This window comes from Notothenia coriiceps, unplaced genomic scaffold, assembly GCF_000735185.1.
Source record: "Notothenia coriiceps isolate Sejong01 unplaced genomic scaffold, NC01 NC01_scaffold00014991, whole genome shotgun sequence".
Taxonomy (NCBI): domain Eukaryota; kingdom Metazoa; phylum Chordata; class Actinopteri; order Perciformes; family Nototheniidae; genus Notothenia; species Notothenia coriiceps.
In genome coordinates this window covers 14,998-31,078 of record NW_011347692.1, presented here as the reverse complement: position 1 = coordinate 31,078, position 16,081 = coordinate 14,998, and the positions used below count along the sequence as shown (strand labels likewise).

Here is a 16,081-nt window from a genome sequence, read left to right as displayed (position 1 = left end):
TTCTTTCAGAATGTTTTAACAGCAAGTAACATAACTGCCCTGATTGTTTTCTTAGCTATGAAATTCCAAATATATTGTCTTAACAGCATAAATTGACTTGTTCTTAGATATTTAATAATGTTACTTTGTAACGAGATATTTCAAACCAAACAGCTGACATTTTAATTCAAATTAAGCAATGTATCTATCCCTTAGCTGTAGATTTGAAAACGATATATCAATACATTTTCATTGGCATTAGGATAAAGTCCAAATCCAGGAATGAATATGTAAATAAATCTGTTATTTGGTTACATTTAGAATGCTGTACTCAAACTGAGAGGTATGTTTCTTTAGATGTTGTTAATAATATTATAATCTTTAAGAGAATATAATGTATAAAGCAGCAAATAGAAATCAACAACTTCAATTCAAATGTCAATTAAAAAAAATATATATATTAACTAAATCAGAATCAAAAACTATATCGACAACAAGAAAGTGTAAGGGACAATTAAAGTTCATTTAGGTAGAAGCATTTCATGTTTTATTTCTTTACAGCATCAAATCTTGTAATAAATGATAAATGACAATAACAACAAACCACTTTGTTTCCATCAGTTTGCTCAACATCAGTAAGACAAGCAACCAGTCTGTGTCAAAACACCGTGGACGAGAGACAATTCAAAAAAGACATCCAACAACCCAAATTCAAGCGAACATCGTCCCCTGTCGACTTCTCGTCTTTCATCCAAAGCTCGGTGCATACAGCTGTAAGTGACAGAGCAGAGTTTCAAAGCTCCCAGGCTGAATCTCATATTGAAGTCAAAGGTGAGGGATGACTAGCATGCAGACATTTGAAAGCAACTGCTCAGTTGCACGCATTTAAAAAACAAAAACAATTATGTCAATTATTTGATCGCAGGTCCAGACAGGGTGATGGGAGAGGTTGCCTACCAACTGGATAGGAGAATTCTGTCCCACATCTTTCAGGGCCACAAGAGGCTTTATGGTTTCACACTGCTCAATATCCCAGGGAAAATAAAAGAGGTCAGAATAGAAGACTTCTATTTGTGTATCTATCAAAACAACTGGTTGTAGAGTTCACAGATAAGCCATCAAATCTGAACAACCGTAACATTCCACTTATATGAATCAGAAGGAAGTCAAGGCTCTTCTTCTTGTCTTGCAGGTATCAACACACCCACTGACAGGAAAGGTAGATGAGGGCTATCAGCTGCATCTCATTCAGAGGCACGCTGACCTCATGAAGAAGTTGAACAAGGTCGGGTATAAAACAGAACTTCACCCTTCCTTCACTGAATTTATTGTCAACCACTATGGGATCCTGAAGGAGAGGCCGGGTGAAAGCAGCGACCAGGCAACTGACTACAATAATGCCAATTTTCTGATGAAACTGATAATGACCAAAGCACCAAGAGAGCTTAAGAGGGACCTGCTGGTTCTGCTCACCTGCCTCTGCACTATGGCTGACGGGGATAGAAAGGCACTCCTTCTCTGGTAGACTTCACTTTCCAAAGAAGGGTACAGCTTACCATCCAAAAATTAAACTCTTATAAATAATAAGACACAATAATGTTGTATGGCTATGATGTTGTGCACACACAAAACACTGACATTCTAGATCGTGAAGAAAAAGTCTATGAAACATTGATGCCTGCTAAAGGGTGTATTGAATGTCACGGTGCTAACCTGATCATCAAATGTAATTGTCATTAGGTTTATGGGTAATGTGAGCTACAATGGAGAGGCCTGAAACCAAGCTATTCTGCATTTGGAAATATAATGTTTAGTTGACAACTGATGAGTCGAGGGTTGGACACATATCTTTTTAGGGGACAAACCATAATAACATTCATTCCTTTTCTTCGACTACACTACAGCATCTAATTGTTTTAGAAAGTGAAATAATCATTAATTCTGCAGTTACATATTCCTATACATTCTGATATACTGCACATTTTTAAATATCAGAGTAAAGCCCTTCAATTGCTTACTTATTGTAAACATGTTTTGTACTTAAATTAATAATTTTAAAATACCCTTGAAAATAGTTATATATATTTCCTTTTTTTAGAACTGAAATGCTCTTATTTTGTTTATAGGCCTATGCAGACCAAATCAAGTTGTATGCTCAACTGTTGTGTGCAACTCTGGTGACTGTCCAGAAGTCATGGCATTTTTTGTTTGAAAGTTATGAATGAAAGAAATATTCATAGTTTGTAAGAGGGGTGGGAGAAGTACTCAGATCTTGTACTTGAGTAGAAAAACCAGAGTGTAAAAATACTCTGTTACAAGTAAAAGTCCTGCATTCAAAAAATTACTCAAGTAAAAGTACTAAAGTATGAGCATCAAAATATACTTAAAGTACCAAAAGTACTTATTATGCAAATTGGTCAATTTCAGAATAATATATATCATACATTTTGATTATAATTAATGATGTATTGATTGATTGATTGATTGAAAAGTTTATTAACAGCTTGTATATTGGGTACAGTACAGTACAGCTCAAAACATACAATTGTTAAGGGGATGCAGACCAGAGAAAGACTTTCGTCTTGTTTACATCAGGGTCCCCCATTTCCAATTCATCATATATACATATTGATGTTGTTATCACAGCTGGTATAGGTGTAGCTAACTTTAATGACTTTGTATACCGCAGGGTAGCTTGTGAATTTACTCCAGTTGTAACTCAAGTCCTAGGTACTAAAGGTGATAAAGGTACTAGTACCTTTAGTCCTATTTAAGTGATAATTATATTTCATGTTATTAATCCAAATGTGTAAAGTAACTAAAGGTACTAAATAAATTGAGTAAAAGTACACTATTTACGAGTAGAAGTAAAAAGTTGCATAAAATGGCAATGCTCAAGTAAAGTACAAGTATCTTCAAATTAATTGTAATTAAGTACAGTAAAGAAAGAAAGATTCCCATGAAGTCGCCTCAAGTAAAGATCACGTGCCAGACCCGACACCATGGCTACGTCATCGGGGCGTGGCCTAATAAAGCCAGTGTGATGATCCGGTGAGAGCAGAGGGGTTTATGTCAAAAAGAACCACTACAGTAACCGGCTGTCTTTGACTAATTTATATATTAATTTGAACATGTGAAAACTTAATAAATACATGTAGTACAATTAATTAATTAGTAGATGGTTTGCTGTTTGGGTTCATCAGACGGACTGTCACAGTTTTCGTGCCAAGGTAAGGTAAAACCATCTGGCTGCCACGTTAGCCGAGTGCTTAAGCTAGCTGTGCAACAGGGCAGGTGACAGCTTTCATTTGTGATGACTTAAATGCACGTAGACTATTTAAAGCATGTAGTAAGTCTGCGGTTACAATAGCCGTGTGCTATCATGACCAACCAACGTAATGCGGTCATACGCATTTACGTTGTAGATTTGAACGTGTTTCTGAATCGTTTATTAAGTGAAACTATTAGCTTAGCATTCTTGCACACAATTAATCCGAGTATGATTCCCGAGAGACCCAACTCCCTTACTTACATGTGAGACTGAAAGCTCACATCCCTTGCTGTTCCCTACACAATACAACAACATAACAAAGTGATGATATCCGGCTTGACAAGGATCTTTGTGTGAGGCGATGTGAGAGTTGTAATTTCCTTGTTGTATTGTGTCGTTTTTTTGTCCAGTGTGTTAGTCAGAGTTTTGCAATATAAGTTAAAGGGCATATCCACAATAAAACAGGGCGTACATTTTGTACATAATGGTCGTTTTTTCCACCGTAAATTGTATCAGATGCGAAAATATCATATTGTCATTTCTAAAATACATGTACATCAGATTAGAAATGGATTAAATATTTTTTTTAATGAAAGTACAAGATAAGAAAAATGTTTTGTTGACACACTCATAATGATTCTGTACTTGTAGACAAGGGTGGGGTGCTTGTTCAGACAGGTTCATGTTGCAGTGGCAACATTGCAGATTATGACAGTGGTATTATAGGCTGTTTTCACCATGCTTTTCTCTTTGCCTCCTTAAAAGTGATTATGATTCATTCACTGCATAAGCTTCCACTAAGCTGGTCTGGCCACCCCCCTGCACCTGACTGTATTGTTCTGATGTCAGTCCAGCTGTCAATTGTTGTCACATGTTTCCCCAACTGCATGTTTGGGCATGAAGTCAATGTTGAAATGAAAGCCAGTTAGTCCTGATAACGCATAGTGGAGATGCAAGAGTTGTAAGAGCCATGCCATGACATTTTTATTTCTTTTTCTTGTTTTAGGAGCCAATGAGGGAGTCTTTGCACCAGAATGAGACTAGATCGGGAACGTGTTTAGAATAGTGAAGACCCCATGTTGCTTTTCCTGATTGTTGCTTAGAAAAGGCGCATAGGCATGGCCCTGAAGGCTTCTCCATTTCCTAATGGGTTTGTTGCAGGCATCCATGCTGTGGGATGGGCACTCATCCTGCCTTGCTTCTGGTTTCTCGATCGTCTCATTGCTGTGTGCAAGTCCACCACCCTGGAACAAACTCAGCGACTGGAACAGGAATGCTACCTCAACCCCCTCAAGGTCTTCTTCGGCTTCATTATCTTTTTCATTCTTTTTTTCCTCGCAGCTCCATTCGCCTTATTGGGATTTATTCTCTGGGCACCTGTTCAGGCCTGTCGCAGGCCCTTTCGCTACCATAGAGAGCCCCCATCCTCACTAGAGAGGGAGACACACAGGGGATTCGAGCTGGTAGGAAAGGCATCATTTGGATTTGCCACAGCCAACCTCTGTCTGTTGCCTGACGGCCTTGCTCGTTTTAACAACCTGGGGCACACTCAGCGGAGGGCAGCTGCTATTGGTCAGCACATTGTGCACGGTGTGTGTCGGAACGATATCCGTATCTTTGTTGACTCTCCCAGCAGCTGTGGTACTCTCAGCCCCTCAAACAGCATACTCCCTGCATCTAACTCCTCTTCATACGGGGCTACTGAAAGACAAGCGCAGTCCCCAGTAAATCATTCCAATTCAGCTGAAGTACAGGTTTCAATCCCACAGTCCAATAGTCAAGTGGTCTGTGTGCCCTCTGATGATACAAAAGAGCCCTTGGACAACTCACCGTCTCACCTTTCCAATTCCAATCAAAACTCCAACCAGCGGGGTCACCGCAGTGCTCCCCGAGCTTTGCTCTCCCAGGGTCTCGGCCAGAAGGGCGATGTACCATGGGAGGTGTCGACATTGTTCCCAGCCAATGTGGACATACTGTGCCTGGAAGAGGTGTTTGATAAGAGGGCGGCACAGAAACTCACTCAAGCACTCAGACCCGTGTTTGGACACATACTGTATGACGTTGGTGTGTATGCCTGCCAGCCACCATGCAGATGTTCCTCTTTCAAGTTCCTCAACAGCGGCCTGTTCCTAGCCAGCCGGTTCCCTGTGCTGGAGGCCCAGTACCACTGCTTCCCTAACAGCAGGGGGGAAGATGCACTGGCTGCCAAGGGCCTCCTTTCTGCTAAGGTATCTCTCTTAATAATGTTATTAAAGCCACTATTAATTATTATAGTTGTCCTTCTTGTTTTGTGGAATTTAAGTCATTATTCATTTTTTTTGTCAATATGAACACAGTGAATATAGATCTAATGCTTGTTTTTGAAAATTGTAGGTGCTAATCGGGCAGAGTTCGAAACAGAAGAGAGTGGTTGGCTATTTTAACTGCACACATCTTCATGCACCAGAAGGCAAGTACATTTATCTGATTTGCTCTTAGAATAATAAAAAAATTGGCATTTGCTTTAAAAGACAATAAGTTAAGAAGAGAGCGTGATAACTGGTCTGTGTTTTCTTTCATTAGGTGAAGGAGAAATTCGCTGTGAGCAGTTGAACATGGTTACCAAGTGGATTGGCGATTTCCAAGCTGCCAACACATTCCCTGACGAGGATGTTGCTTTTGATGTGCTCTGTGGAGATCTGAATTTTGACAACTGCTCACCTGGTGCGACTTTGAATATTTTTGTATTATTTTTGTTGTATACTATATATGCTATATGTGTTTAATGTTTTTTTTTTTTTAGATGACCACCTGGAACAGAATCACTGTCTGTTTGAGCAATACAGAGATCCATGCAGGGCAGGGCCTGGAAAAGAGAAGCCCTGGGTCATTGGTGCGTACCATTTCAAAACATTAGACTACAGTACACTACTACAAGACAAGACAAATAATTGAATTGGTATTTAATTTGTTTGCATCTAAAGGCACTCTGCTGGAGCAGCCCACATTGTATGAAGATGACATTAACACCCCAGAAAAACTACAAAGGTAAAGTCAGTTCCACTTTCTCCAGCTTCTGCACTGCACAGCACTTCTAATGGGACATGAACATAACTCCTTTCTCACTTTTTATTTGCTGAAGCTTCATTTTGTCTTCTCTGTTTATGTGTGTAGAACCTTAGAGATGGAAGAGCTAAGAAAGCAGTACATCTCCCGTCCCGTTCCTGCAAAGAACCTCCCGTTGGTTTACCCTGAGTCCAACCAGCCGTGGATCGGACGTCGGATCGACTACATCCTATACCGCGAGAGCTCCGTTTCAAAGCACTGCCGAACAGTACGTGACCCTGTGTGTTTTTCACAATCTCTCCTACTCCTTCTTCTCTTTCTTCCTCCTATTTCTTCTGTTCTTGAAGGAACAAATATGTTAGATGCTACATCAAATTCATTAAACAATTACTTATGGCAAAACAATGTTCAGTCAGTACTTTATATAAAATCTTAAACTGCAAGTTAATAAAAGCATTAACAAAAACACAATCTCTTTGTCTCCAACTAGGAAATTGAGGCGCTGACCTTTATAACCCAGCTGGCTGGCCTTACGGACCATATTCCTGTGGGCTTGAGACTGAATGTAATTATGGACTCTGACTGTGCTGATTAATGATGACCCGGCGAGAAAACGGAGTCCAAGGGAACAAAAATGAACAAAAAGGGACATTGTTCTGATCTATACTTGCATGACAATGTTTTGTTTACATACTTAATTTTCTGTTTTTAATGGGACAATGTACTGGGTATTTTAATTATACAGTATCTCAGGTGGAATTAATGTGGATTATCTGACATTAGAGAATGTTTACAATTTTATAAAGAAAGTCCAATAAAGGGCAAAGGTATTGATTTTGTAAAACGATATATTTTTCATTCCTGCACTTTTCCTACAGAAATAAACGTAAAAATGTAATCTAATGCGTGTCTCTTAATTCCAATTTGCCATCGATTATGGATTATGGATTATATAAATTGGCAGACCCATTTTATGTTCTGGGGTCCATACCATCTGTCATCGATAGGGGGTGCTCTTCATTTACCTGAGGCCAGGGACCAACAAAGAAGCCGTACCAACCAATCAAAATCCAAGGTCACTTCCTGTTTTAGCTTCTTGCCTACATGCTCGTGTGTGCTGTGATGTAGTTTAAGTTAAAATCATGAATATTCTCACTCGGTCTAAGAAACTAATCTCAGTATTTAAAAGTAGCGTTTTACTGGATCGCACCGGCGTTTTAAGAAGCGTCTGTTCGGTCCCCAAATCTCGTAAAGACTTGTTTTTGCCTCCACTTTTCACAACAAATGTACCCTCATGTCAGCACAGACATCACGTATCCACACTCAATTTAGACACAAAAAGATTATACTCAGAGATTTGTACAGAAAGCGATGAATCAACGAAAAGCACTGGCGTATTTCGAGAGGAATCACAGGAGATGGAGAGGGGCAGCAGTGCACTGAATCAAAGTAAGTAACGGCAGGTGAAATCCTTAACGTGAGTGACAAGTAAACGCATCAATAGATAGATAATTAACTGTTCATAATGTAGTTAAAGATAATGGAAAGCTAAACTCCCAAGGTTTTGTTTGTTCCAGCTTGTTAAATTGGATCACGGTCAACCTTTCCTTGTTTAACAGTATGATGGCTTAATAAAACTAGAGTTGAAAAAATAATCACTGTTAGTCGATGAACAGAAATGAATGGACACATAATTGTCAATCGATCAATCATGAAGTAATTTGTCGAGAAATCTGTTCAATCATTTTATGATTTTATCTTAAAAGTGAGTATTTACTGCTTTTTCACAAGACAGATAAATAGATACAGATTGGAATTGATTGACAGATAAATCTGGAATATAACATTACACAACTCCAATACAGTTTGGATAGCAAATGACTGAATTATTTAATACTTTTGCAATATCATGCAAGACAACATAAAGATATAATATTGCGTTCACTTACTGTTGAGCAACCTTTTAACCTTGTTTTAAGTATGACAATATTTGTCATCCTTGTTTTTTCTTCAGGTTCTCCAGAGAAGTTTACCATTGATGTACTGGTCTCTCTACTGCGTCAGGAAAATGCTGTGGACATCTGTGTGATTAAAGTACCAGAGCAGATCACATACTCAGAGTACTTTATTGTTGTCAGTGGTGTATCCCCGAGACACCTCCGTGCCATGGCTCTTTATGCCATCAAAGTGGTAACTAACATTTATATTCTCATTGCATTCTTATAAATGTTTTTATCTGCAATTTGTTATTGAAACCTAAACAATGCATGATTTTCCAACAGTACAAGTTTCTAAAGAAAGAGGGAGCACCGAATGTCAAGATAGAAGGAAAGGATGCAGAAGACTGGATGTGTATTGACTTTGGTATGTTAAACAAAGAGATCCTATTTTATAATATCTACTTTAGACAGTTAATACAAAATGGAGTGTCGATAGAGTTACTCTTGGTGTTCACTTTTCTGCTCCTTTCTCTGTCTCAGGGAACATGGTTGTCCACTTCATGCTACCAGAGAGCAGAGAAGTGTTTGAACTGGAGAAACTCTGGACTCTCCGCAAGTATGATGAGCAGCTGAAGAGCATGCCCACGGAGACCCTACCGGAAGACTTTATATATGATGGGAAAGTTACAAAGTGACAAATCATCTAAGTTGTGACTTGACTTTAAACCAACTTGACTACTTCTTTGTGACTTTAGATGCAGCCTCCTCTATCCCTGTAATAAGCAACTTTATTGTCACTTAAGTCATATTTGGTCAAAAAGACAACATGTTTTGTATTTGGAATTGATAAATGGATTGATCTCTCAAACAGATAAACTGTAGGGCTCACTGTCCCCACCACATTGATTCATTGTATACACATTTGTTTTACCGCATTTGTAAATAAAGTAATTATGTTTGAATAATTTGAGTCTGCTCATAAAATATGTATGTCTTTAGATATTGTGATGGTTAACAATACATTATTTTAATACCATTCTAGATACTTTTCAATTAAAGGTGGGATAGGTAATTTTGGAGAAACCAGCTCGAGTGCGCTAGAAATTGAAAGTACACAACCAGAAAAAATCTGCCTCTTCCTTCAGATCTCCTTACAGAGCCCCTCCTCCAACAAACACGAACGCGCACATGACCAATGAGGGCACGAGATAAGTTTGTGCACACAGTCTATGTTGTGCACAGATGGAAGGCTGACAGGCAGGTAGGCCATCCAGTTATTTTAGCCGGGCCGGCTAAAATGATTGGTCGTACTTTTTATAGTGCTACGGCTTCCACAGATGGCATTTTTTGATGTATTTATTGTCAAAGCATTTAATATATTCATTGCTATCGGGATGTTAAGAGCATTCCATGGAATATAACAAAAAGTGTTTCTGAAATAAATTACATACCCCACCTTTAATATACATTTTTACAGGTTTTTTCAATACAAAGTTGTGAATTTTACATATTAAACTAAACTAAAACTAAAAGTAGGCTACTCATGGCAAAGAATGAACCCATGAACATTCTTTTTTTTGTTTGCTGTTTAAATTACGTTTTTGGAGATAAAAAACAAATATTCCNATACCATGCTTTGTTTTATTCTAAAAAACCTTTATGGTGTGCATCGATCGAGCTACAACATTGTTGGGTGAACATTTTAAGAATTCCATCACTGTGGTTTCTACAAATATTTTTAGGGTCTGTCATGATGTCACAAGTATGTCTAAGGAGAATCAGATCCAAACACTCGTGTGCACACACACACACACACACACACACACACACACACACACCACACCACACCACACCACACACCCTTAATTAACACTTCCTTGCAAATGACCGCTCCGTTTCAATTACTTGTTTTAAGTCATGCTGGATCAGAACATTAGCTAAATGTAAAAATGTAATGAAGCGAGATAACTACACAGAGCCTGACTGGACTGAGTGTTTGAATGTTTTAGTGACTTTCTGTCGTGTTGTTTGTACTTATATGGTCTGAAAGTAAAAAAAGACTCAATGAAAACTTAACATGATTGAATCCTGCCATAGGATTTTAAACACATCAAAAACTAACCAAGAATGATTTGGACTTTAAGTTAAAATTGACTCAAAATTAAAATATTCAAAGTTTAACTAAAGACAGAATGTCAAATAACTATTGGTATTAGTAGCACGTGTGAGATTGTATAAAACTAATGAATGCAATGCTCTTAATGCAATTCATTTTGTGACCTTTCCTCTCGCAAACTATTAAACCATCTACTTTCTGGTGGATTAACAAAATGGCTCTAAAGAAACAATTGAAACGAGTGGAAGAAAAAAAGATTGGTTCTGTTAGACTCAAACGTTTCTTCATGGGCTAATGTTCTCATTAGCTGCAGTCCTTTTACCCGCTGTTGTGTAGCCATTAATGGCCATGCTGTTAATATATTCTATGATAGAGGAGATTGAGGGAGAGTAGTCAGCGTTTGAAAACAGCAGTAGCACAGTGTCTTGCATTGTAGATTTATTGCTGTATGACGAACATTGGGAGGCACAAAACATTTATTTCGCTGGCACTTGTTTGCACTTAATACATTTCATATATACAGTACAACCACATAATATAGACAAAAGGACAAAAAAGTATACATATTTTGACCGTAAATAAATAATTTACCAGCCAAGACTCCAACTTCAATTCCCTACTTAAAAACATTTTTGTGGAATAAAATCAGTATGTGGATATCTATGTTCCTTTATATGAATCTATGTCCTTCTGGTGAGTTGGCACCGTGTGGTGCTCTCTCAGGGAAGGAGTAATACCAGAGATCACATTAACGTATCAGAGATGGCACTTAAAAGGCTCTCTGTGCATTATGCACCTGTTCCTTCTTTTACAGTAGGTGACTGTGCAAGCTGATGCGACTAAGTATTTAATTATAGCATTAATTATTGCCATTTATCCATACAGCACATCCCCCATTGTTCTTAGAACATGTATTACCCCTAGTGGTATTGCATATTGTAATAGTTCTACTCTTTGATCTCGTCATGTGAAAGAACTCAAGGTTACAGAGGAACAGGATGAATTATATTTTCCACAACATATCCAATGAATTACATTTTTGATCGTTTTTTTCCTTTGCTTTCCCAAAATGTTAGGACCTTTATATTAACAGATTTGTACTGACTATCAACAGGGTAGATTGTGAGTGATATTTTGCTTTGTTCTGTCTATTCAAATGCAAACCCTTGATGCTTAAAGAAATGTGTTTTCTTCCCTACAAAGACTGTCCTGTGTACTGTCAGGAAATGAAGGCACCATTCTACTGTCAAATTCCCCTAGAGTGCCCTTCAAAAAAGATAGTTGCTATTAAAGTAATCTTACCATTTAGGGGCTGAAAGCTTTTTGTGCTCTATCAATCTGAAGTTGGAAATCTTTGGGTTTGAGTGATTGACTAACCTATTTTGTATGATTTGGTGTAATTTGTAGCTATTCTTGCTGGTTTAGTTTAGGTAGTGTCTTAATACAACCGTGTTCCAATCTTTTTCATGTTTAACTTAAAATGCTAACGTTTAAGTAGAGTTAAGAAGGACTACATTTTCCTTTTCTACCTTTCAGAATATGTATGCATAATTAAATTAATTAATGTCTTTGTTTCCTGTTGCAGACCCCACCTTTGCGTTCCTCTGAAACATCATACTTCCCAACATGTTTAAACTTTATGTAAAAAGCAGCTGACCGGCATCAGCCATTTAAAGTTACACATCATCGGTTTTATTGAGAGCTGTAATGATGGCTATGAACCTTAAGTGGACACTCTGAATGTTCTGCTTTTATCACTACTTTGCCAATATATATACTTTCTCATTGAAATTTTCTTTGGAAGAGAAGTGAAATTTGCTTTAATCAAGCTTATTATTTTTCTTCCCCCGTAACATGTAAAGCGTTTCTGTTGTATTTATTTTCGAAAGAAGAATGGTTGATGAATGAAGAATGGGTAGTGATGTTGTCAAACCCACTTTTTTGTGGTGATTCATTAAATCCTCAAAGGACAAGTTACATTTTTAATTAAGTAAATGTCCATATATAGGAAAACATATATACCTTGGAGTAAATCATTTAGATATTGATCATTGAGCGCATAGAGCTTGGTTTACAATCTCGTATTATAATGATATATCATTCCTTTAGTGTTGGTAGGGTTCCTCATTGCTTCACTATGTTGCTATCCTTTGTGCATTGATGCTAAATGAATAGTTCACTTTTCAATGGTAGCTAACTCATTAAAGCCCCGTTGGGGTCAAGCTATCGCATGGTCTTTCCATAGTTCTCATATGCACTTTCACAGCGGTCAATGGTTCGGGAGTATATATCAAGTTAATGTGAAACAGCCGACCGTCATCAGCAACACATCACAGGTTTTATGAAGATGCTTCATGCTGGCTGTGACTCTTAAAAGGACACTCTAAATTAATATAGTTTGGTCTCTGCTTTTATCACTACTTTGCAAATGATTATACTTTGTCTTTCACATTTCTTTTTGGAAGAAAACGGAATTTGCAAGGGTACACCTTTATACCCTTCAAACATTCAAGGCCACCCTATTTGATGTAAAGTCAAGAATGAATAGGGATAAAACAAACTACATTTTACATGTATTTTAATTAGTTGTGTGTGCCTTTGAAAATGAATGAATAACTCAACTCATTGTTTGCTGCAGAGTTGATCATGTTGAAAAACATACATTAGTATCCTAAAGGCAGACATATTGCCTTCTGCAAGATTATTATAAATGCAGTTAATTTGAATATATTGATAACAAAACGTAACCTTCCAAGTAAAATATTAAATATTTCAATTAATCTAATGCTGTGAACACTTACATGTTTTGATTACAATGTTGTTACAGACTATCTACATTTGTTTCACTGCTTCGGCAATCAGTAATTACTAAACTAATGAAGCAGTAGATATCTCTCAGGAGTACCCTAAAAGTGAATCAGATGACACCCCCTCCCCATTCGACACACTGTATAAAACACAGGCAATGTTGGAAATCTGCCAGAGGAGCCTTGACCAGCAAGAAAACCGACTACAGCAGAATTTCCAAGAGTTGCACGACAATGTAAGCAATTTTTGTTTCCTACCTTTTCCTTTTAAAGCACATTTTGTAAATTGAATGTCAGTAGTTAATGTTGGATCTGGCAGTTTTTATGGTGTAGCTGCCATAAAAGCTTTATATTGGATATTGTATCCAATATAAAGCTGCTTCTTCTTGGCCATTTTTACATTGTTGAATAATTCTTTTTTTGTTCTTAAATAATTTATATTATTTGATCAGTCCAATAGGTGGCTTCTACTTCTGATTTGTGAAATTGCTGAATGACATTTAGTTTTTTATGTCTTTTTACTGTGATCCAGGTTTTGCTCCAGCACTGTGATGTCGCTGGCTCTCTGCCTGCTGACTTGTGTTCACTCTGGCATCAACGCGTATCCAGCCAAGCCTGTCAGCCCCCGAGAAGGCGCCCCACTTGATGAGATCGCCAAATATTATTCTGCACTAAGACACTACATCAATCTCATTACGAGACAGAGGTCAGTTATTCCGTTTCTATAACATACTGTAGCAATAATACATTTTAAAAGAACATGTAATTAAATATGACTGTGTTACTTGATTTTGTTGTGCATAGGTACGGGAAACGTGACACCCCAGATACTGTATTTTCAGATGTGTTGGTGAGGGAGAGCTCAGAGAGTTTTCCAGGATCTAACTATGGCAGGTAAATCACTTAATTTCTTTTACAAATAATCTGTTATGTCTTTATCAGTTTTATCCAAAATACTGTATGCTATTGCCTGATACAATATGAGTTTATATAACTTGTTATGGAAATCTTAGACCTAGTCAATACTGTGGAGAAATACAATTAGAATGATCAATCAATAAACTGGTGAAACAAACAGAGTTGTCTTTCTGGATCTTTATTCGAGGCGCCTCGAAGGCACAAGTCTCACAGAGTACAGGGTAGTCTGCAGGAGTGTGCGCAATAGTCACAGAATAGCAAAGCTTATATACAAGTTAGGGCGGGCAGACAGAGTTTTTGTGTAGCTACAGTAGGCGGAACGCCTCAGAAATCTGCTTTCACACGGATGTCTCATATTGTTATTAGACACCTGTGTCTTTGAGCTGTAGAAAGCATAATGGTTATCAGAATATGGAAGTTCAAACTTTGTGTGAAGAGGAGTAGTTTCAACATAGTCTGCCAAATCAGCTCTGTGACCTTGAAGCGCTTAAGAATAATAACCCTCATGAGAGTATGCACAGAAAACAGCATATATCAGGAAATGGTACAGTAGTGTTAGAACATATAAGGTAAAATAAGAAATTGCCACTACAAACTACAAACCTGCAATCTAGTGATGTTCCATACACCAGCAATGTAATAATAATAATAATAATAATACATGGGATTTTTATAGCGCTTTTCCTAATGCTCAAAGACGCTTAAGTAATAAATAATTAATTAAGTAATTAATGTGCATTCATAATTATTTTGAAGCTAAAGCTGAAATGTTTCTGGTAACACTTTGTTAAGGAATTGTTTTGGTTTGTATTTAGTGGTGGTATTAGATTTCATTTATTTGTATTTTACGGTCTTCCTCTCGTATGTGAATATGGACAGAAATACATCTAACATGGGTTTTAAAGTCTGTCAGAAAACAAAGATTTGATTTCACTTCCTCGTGTTGTAGGTATGATGGGCTGCCACTGTGGTGATGCTGCTGGAGCTGTCATGTCCAGGCGGATTTTACGACAAAGCTGCTCCATCCACATGAAATCAATTTGGACTGCATGGAATGAAAATTGTGTTGCGTAACTTGTTTGGTCTGTAATGTTGATTAACACTCAGTAGTACTACCTTGCATTTCTTGTATTTCTAGTGTCAGTATGTTGAGCAACGTCGTTTGTGTCATTTTCTGATGGAGTAACAGTGCTGCCTACTGGTGAACATGTATCTCTTAACATTTTCAAGCTCGGCATGTAGCTCATAACTCATGACTGTTGTTAATGTTATATTTTTAGGGAAAGTAAAATACAAATTAACTGTTAATTTCACACACCACCGTGTTGCATTTATTTGACTGGTTTCTTTCAAGCCAGATGAGATGTGGCTCCACCTTGCCTGAAAATAGATTAACAGTTTAATCCAATCAAGTGACCTGGATACATCACGCAGCACAACTCTGGTTAACTCGGTCCATGAGACTGGCGTTCTGTAACTATATGAAAGCTCTGGGTTTTCAAAGAAGCTCCAGTGCAGCAGATTTACCAGATTTGGTGAATTGGAAATCTGTTGTTGCTGCATGCTGATGTAGAAATTAAGCCAGATGTAGGGATGGTATCACAAGGGCTATGGTAGAAATGTACAATACAGTAGGCTACACGTTCCTCATGGGGTAAGTGTTTCTTAAAAGTTTAATTCTTAAATATGTTGTTGGCTATGCAATTGTAGGCACTGATATGATGCTTGAAGTTTTGCCAGTGAGAAAAAATGTAATGCTTACACGAACAATATAGTAAAAGCTCTCTATTACCATTTTGGTACATATTCTATTCACAAATAGATATTTAAAGTTTAAATAGCTAGCCTAAATTTGTATTTATGGTTAACAAACTACTGAGGTGTCAACTCACAATATTGCAGAGAGTAAAGGCTAAAATCAAAGCTCACATTTTGTTTGGGGTCGTTCCATGTGATAGGGAGAACAATATTGAATAAAGTTACACCTTTTGTCAACTACTGTTAT

General features: G+C 37.5%; 3 protein-coding genes across 3 annotated transcripts; all 3 read left to right on the top strand.

The window, feature by feature from the left end:
- The first annotated feature begins 3,022 nt into the window (after window positions 1-3,022).
- smpd5 (sphingomyelin phosphodiesterase 5) lies at window positions 3,023-7,198 on the top strand. Its single transcript, XM_010774941.1, has 8 exons — window positions 3,023-3,209; window positions 4,257-5,478; window positions 5,624-5,699; window positions 5,813-5,953; window positions 6,033-6,122; window positions 6,214-6,277; window positions 6,404-6,563; window positions 6,786-7,198. Exons 2-8 carry the CDS (start codon window positions 4,369-4,371, stop codon window positions 6,888-6,890), a joined length of 1,746 nt encoding a protein of 581 aa, XP_010773243.1. The 5' UTR covers window positions 3,023-3,209; window positions 4,257-4,368; the 3' UTR covers window positions 6,891-7,198.
- A 138-nt stretch (window positions 7,199-7,336) lies between these two features.
- On the top strand, window positions 7,337-9,200 carry malsu1 (mitochondrial assembly of ribosomal large subunit 1). The gene is made up of 4 exons (XM_010774940.1): window positions 7,337-7,744; window positions 8,310-8,485; window positions 8,578-8,659; window positions 8,776-9,200. The coding sequence occupies exons 1-4, from the start codon at window positions 7,438-7,440 to the stop codon at window positions 8,928-8,930; spliced, it is 720 nt and encodes a 239-aa protein (XP_010773242.1). The 5' UTR covers window positions 7,337-7,437; the 3' UTR covers window positions 8,931-9,200.
- Window positions 9,201-13,336: 4,136 nt separating this feature from the next.
- Window positions 13,337-16,011, top strand: LOC104948720 (peptide YY-like). Its single transcript, XM_010774939.1, has 4 exons — window positions 13,337-13,394; window positions 13,691-13,864; window positions 13,963-14,052; window positions 15,026-16,011. Coding segments are annotated over exons 1-4 (291 nt in total). The 5' UTR covers window positions 13,337-13,392; the 3' UTR covers window positions 15,051-16,011.
- The last annotated feature ends 70 nt before the right edge of the window (window positions 16,012-16,081 follow it).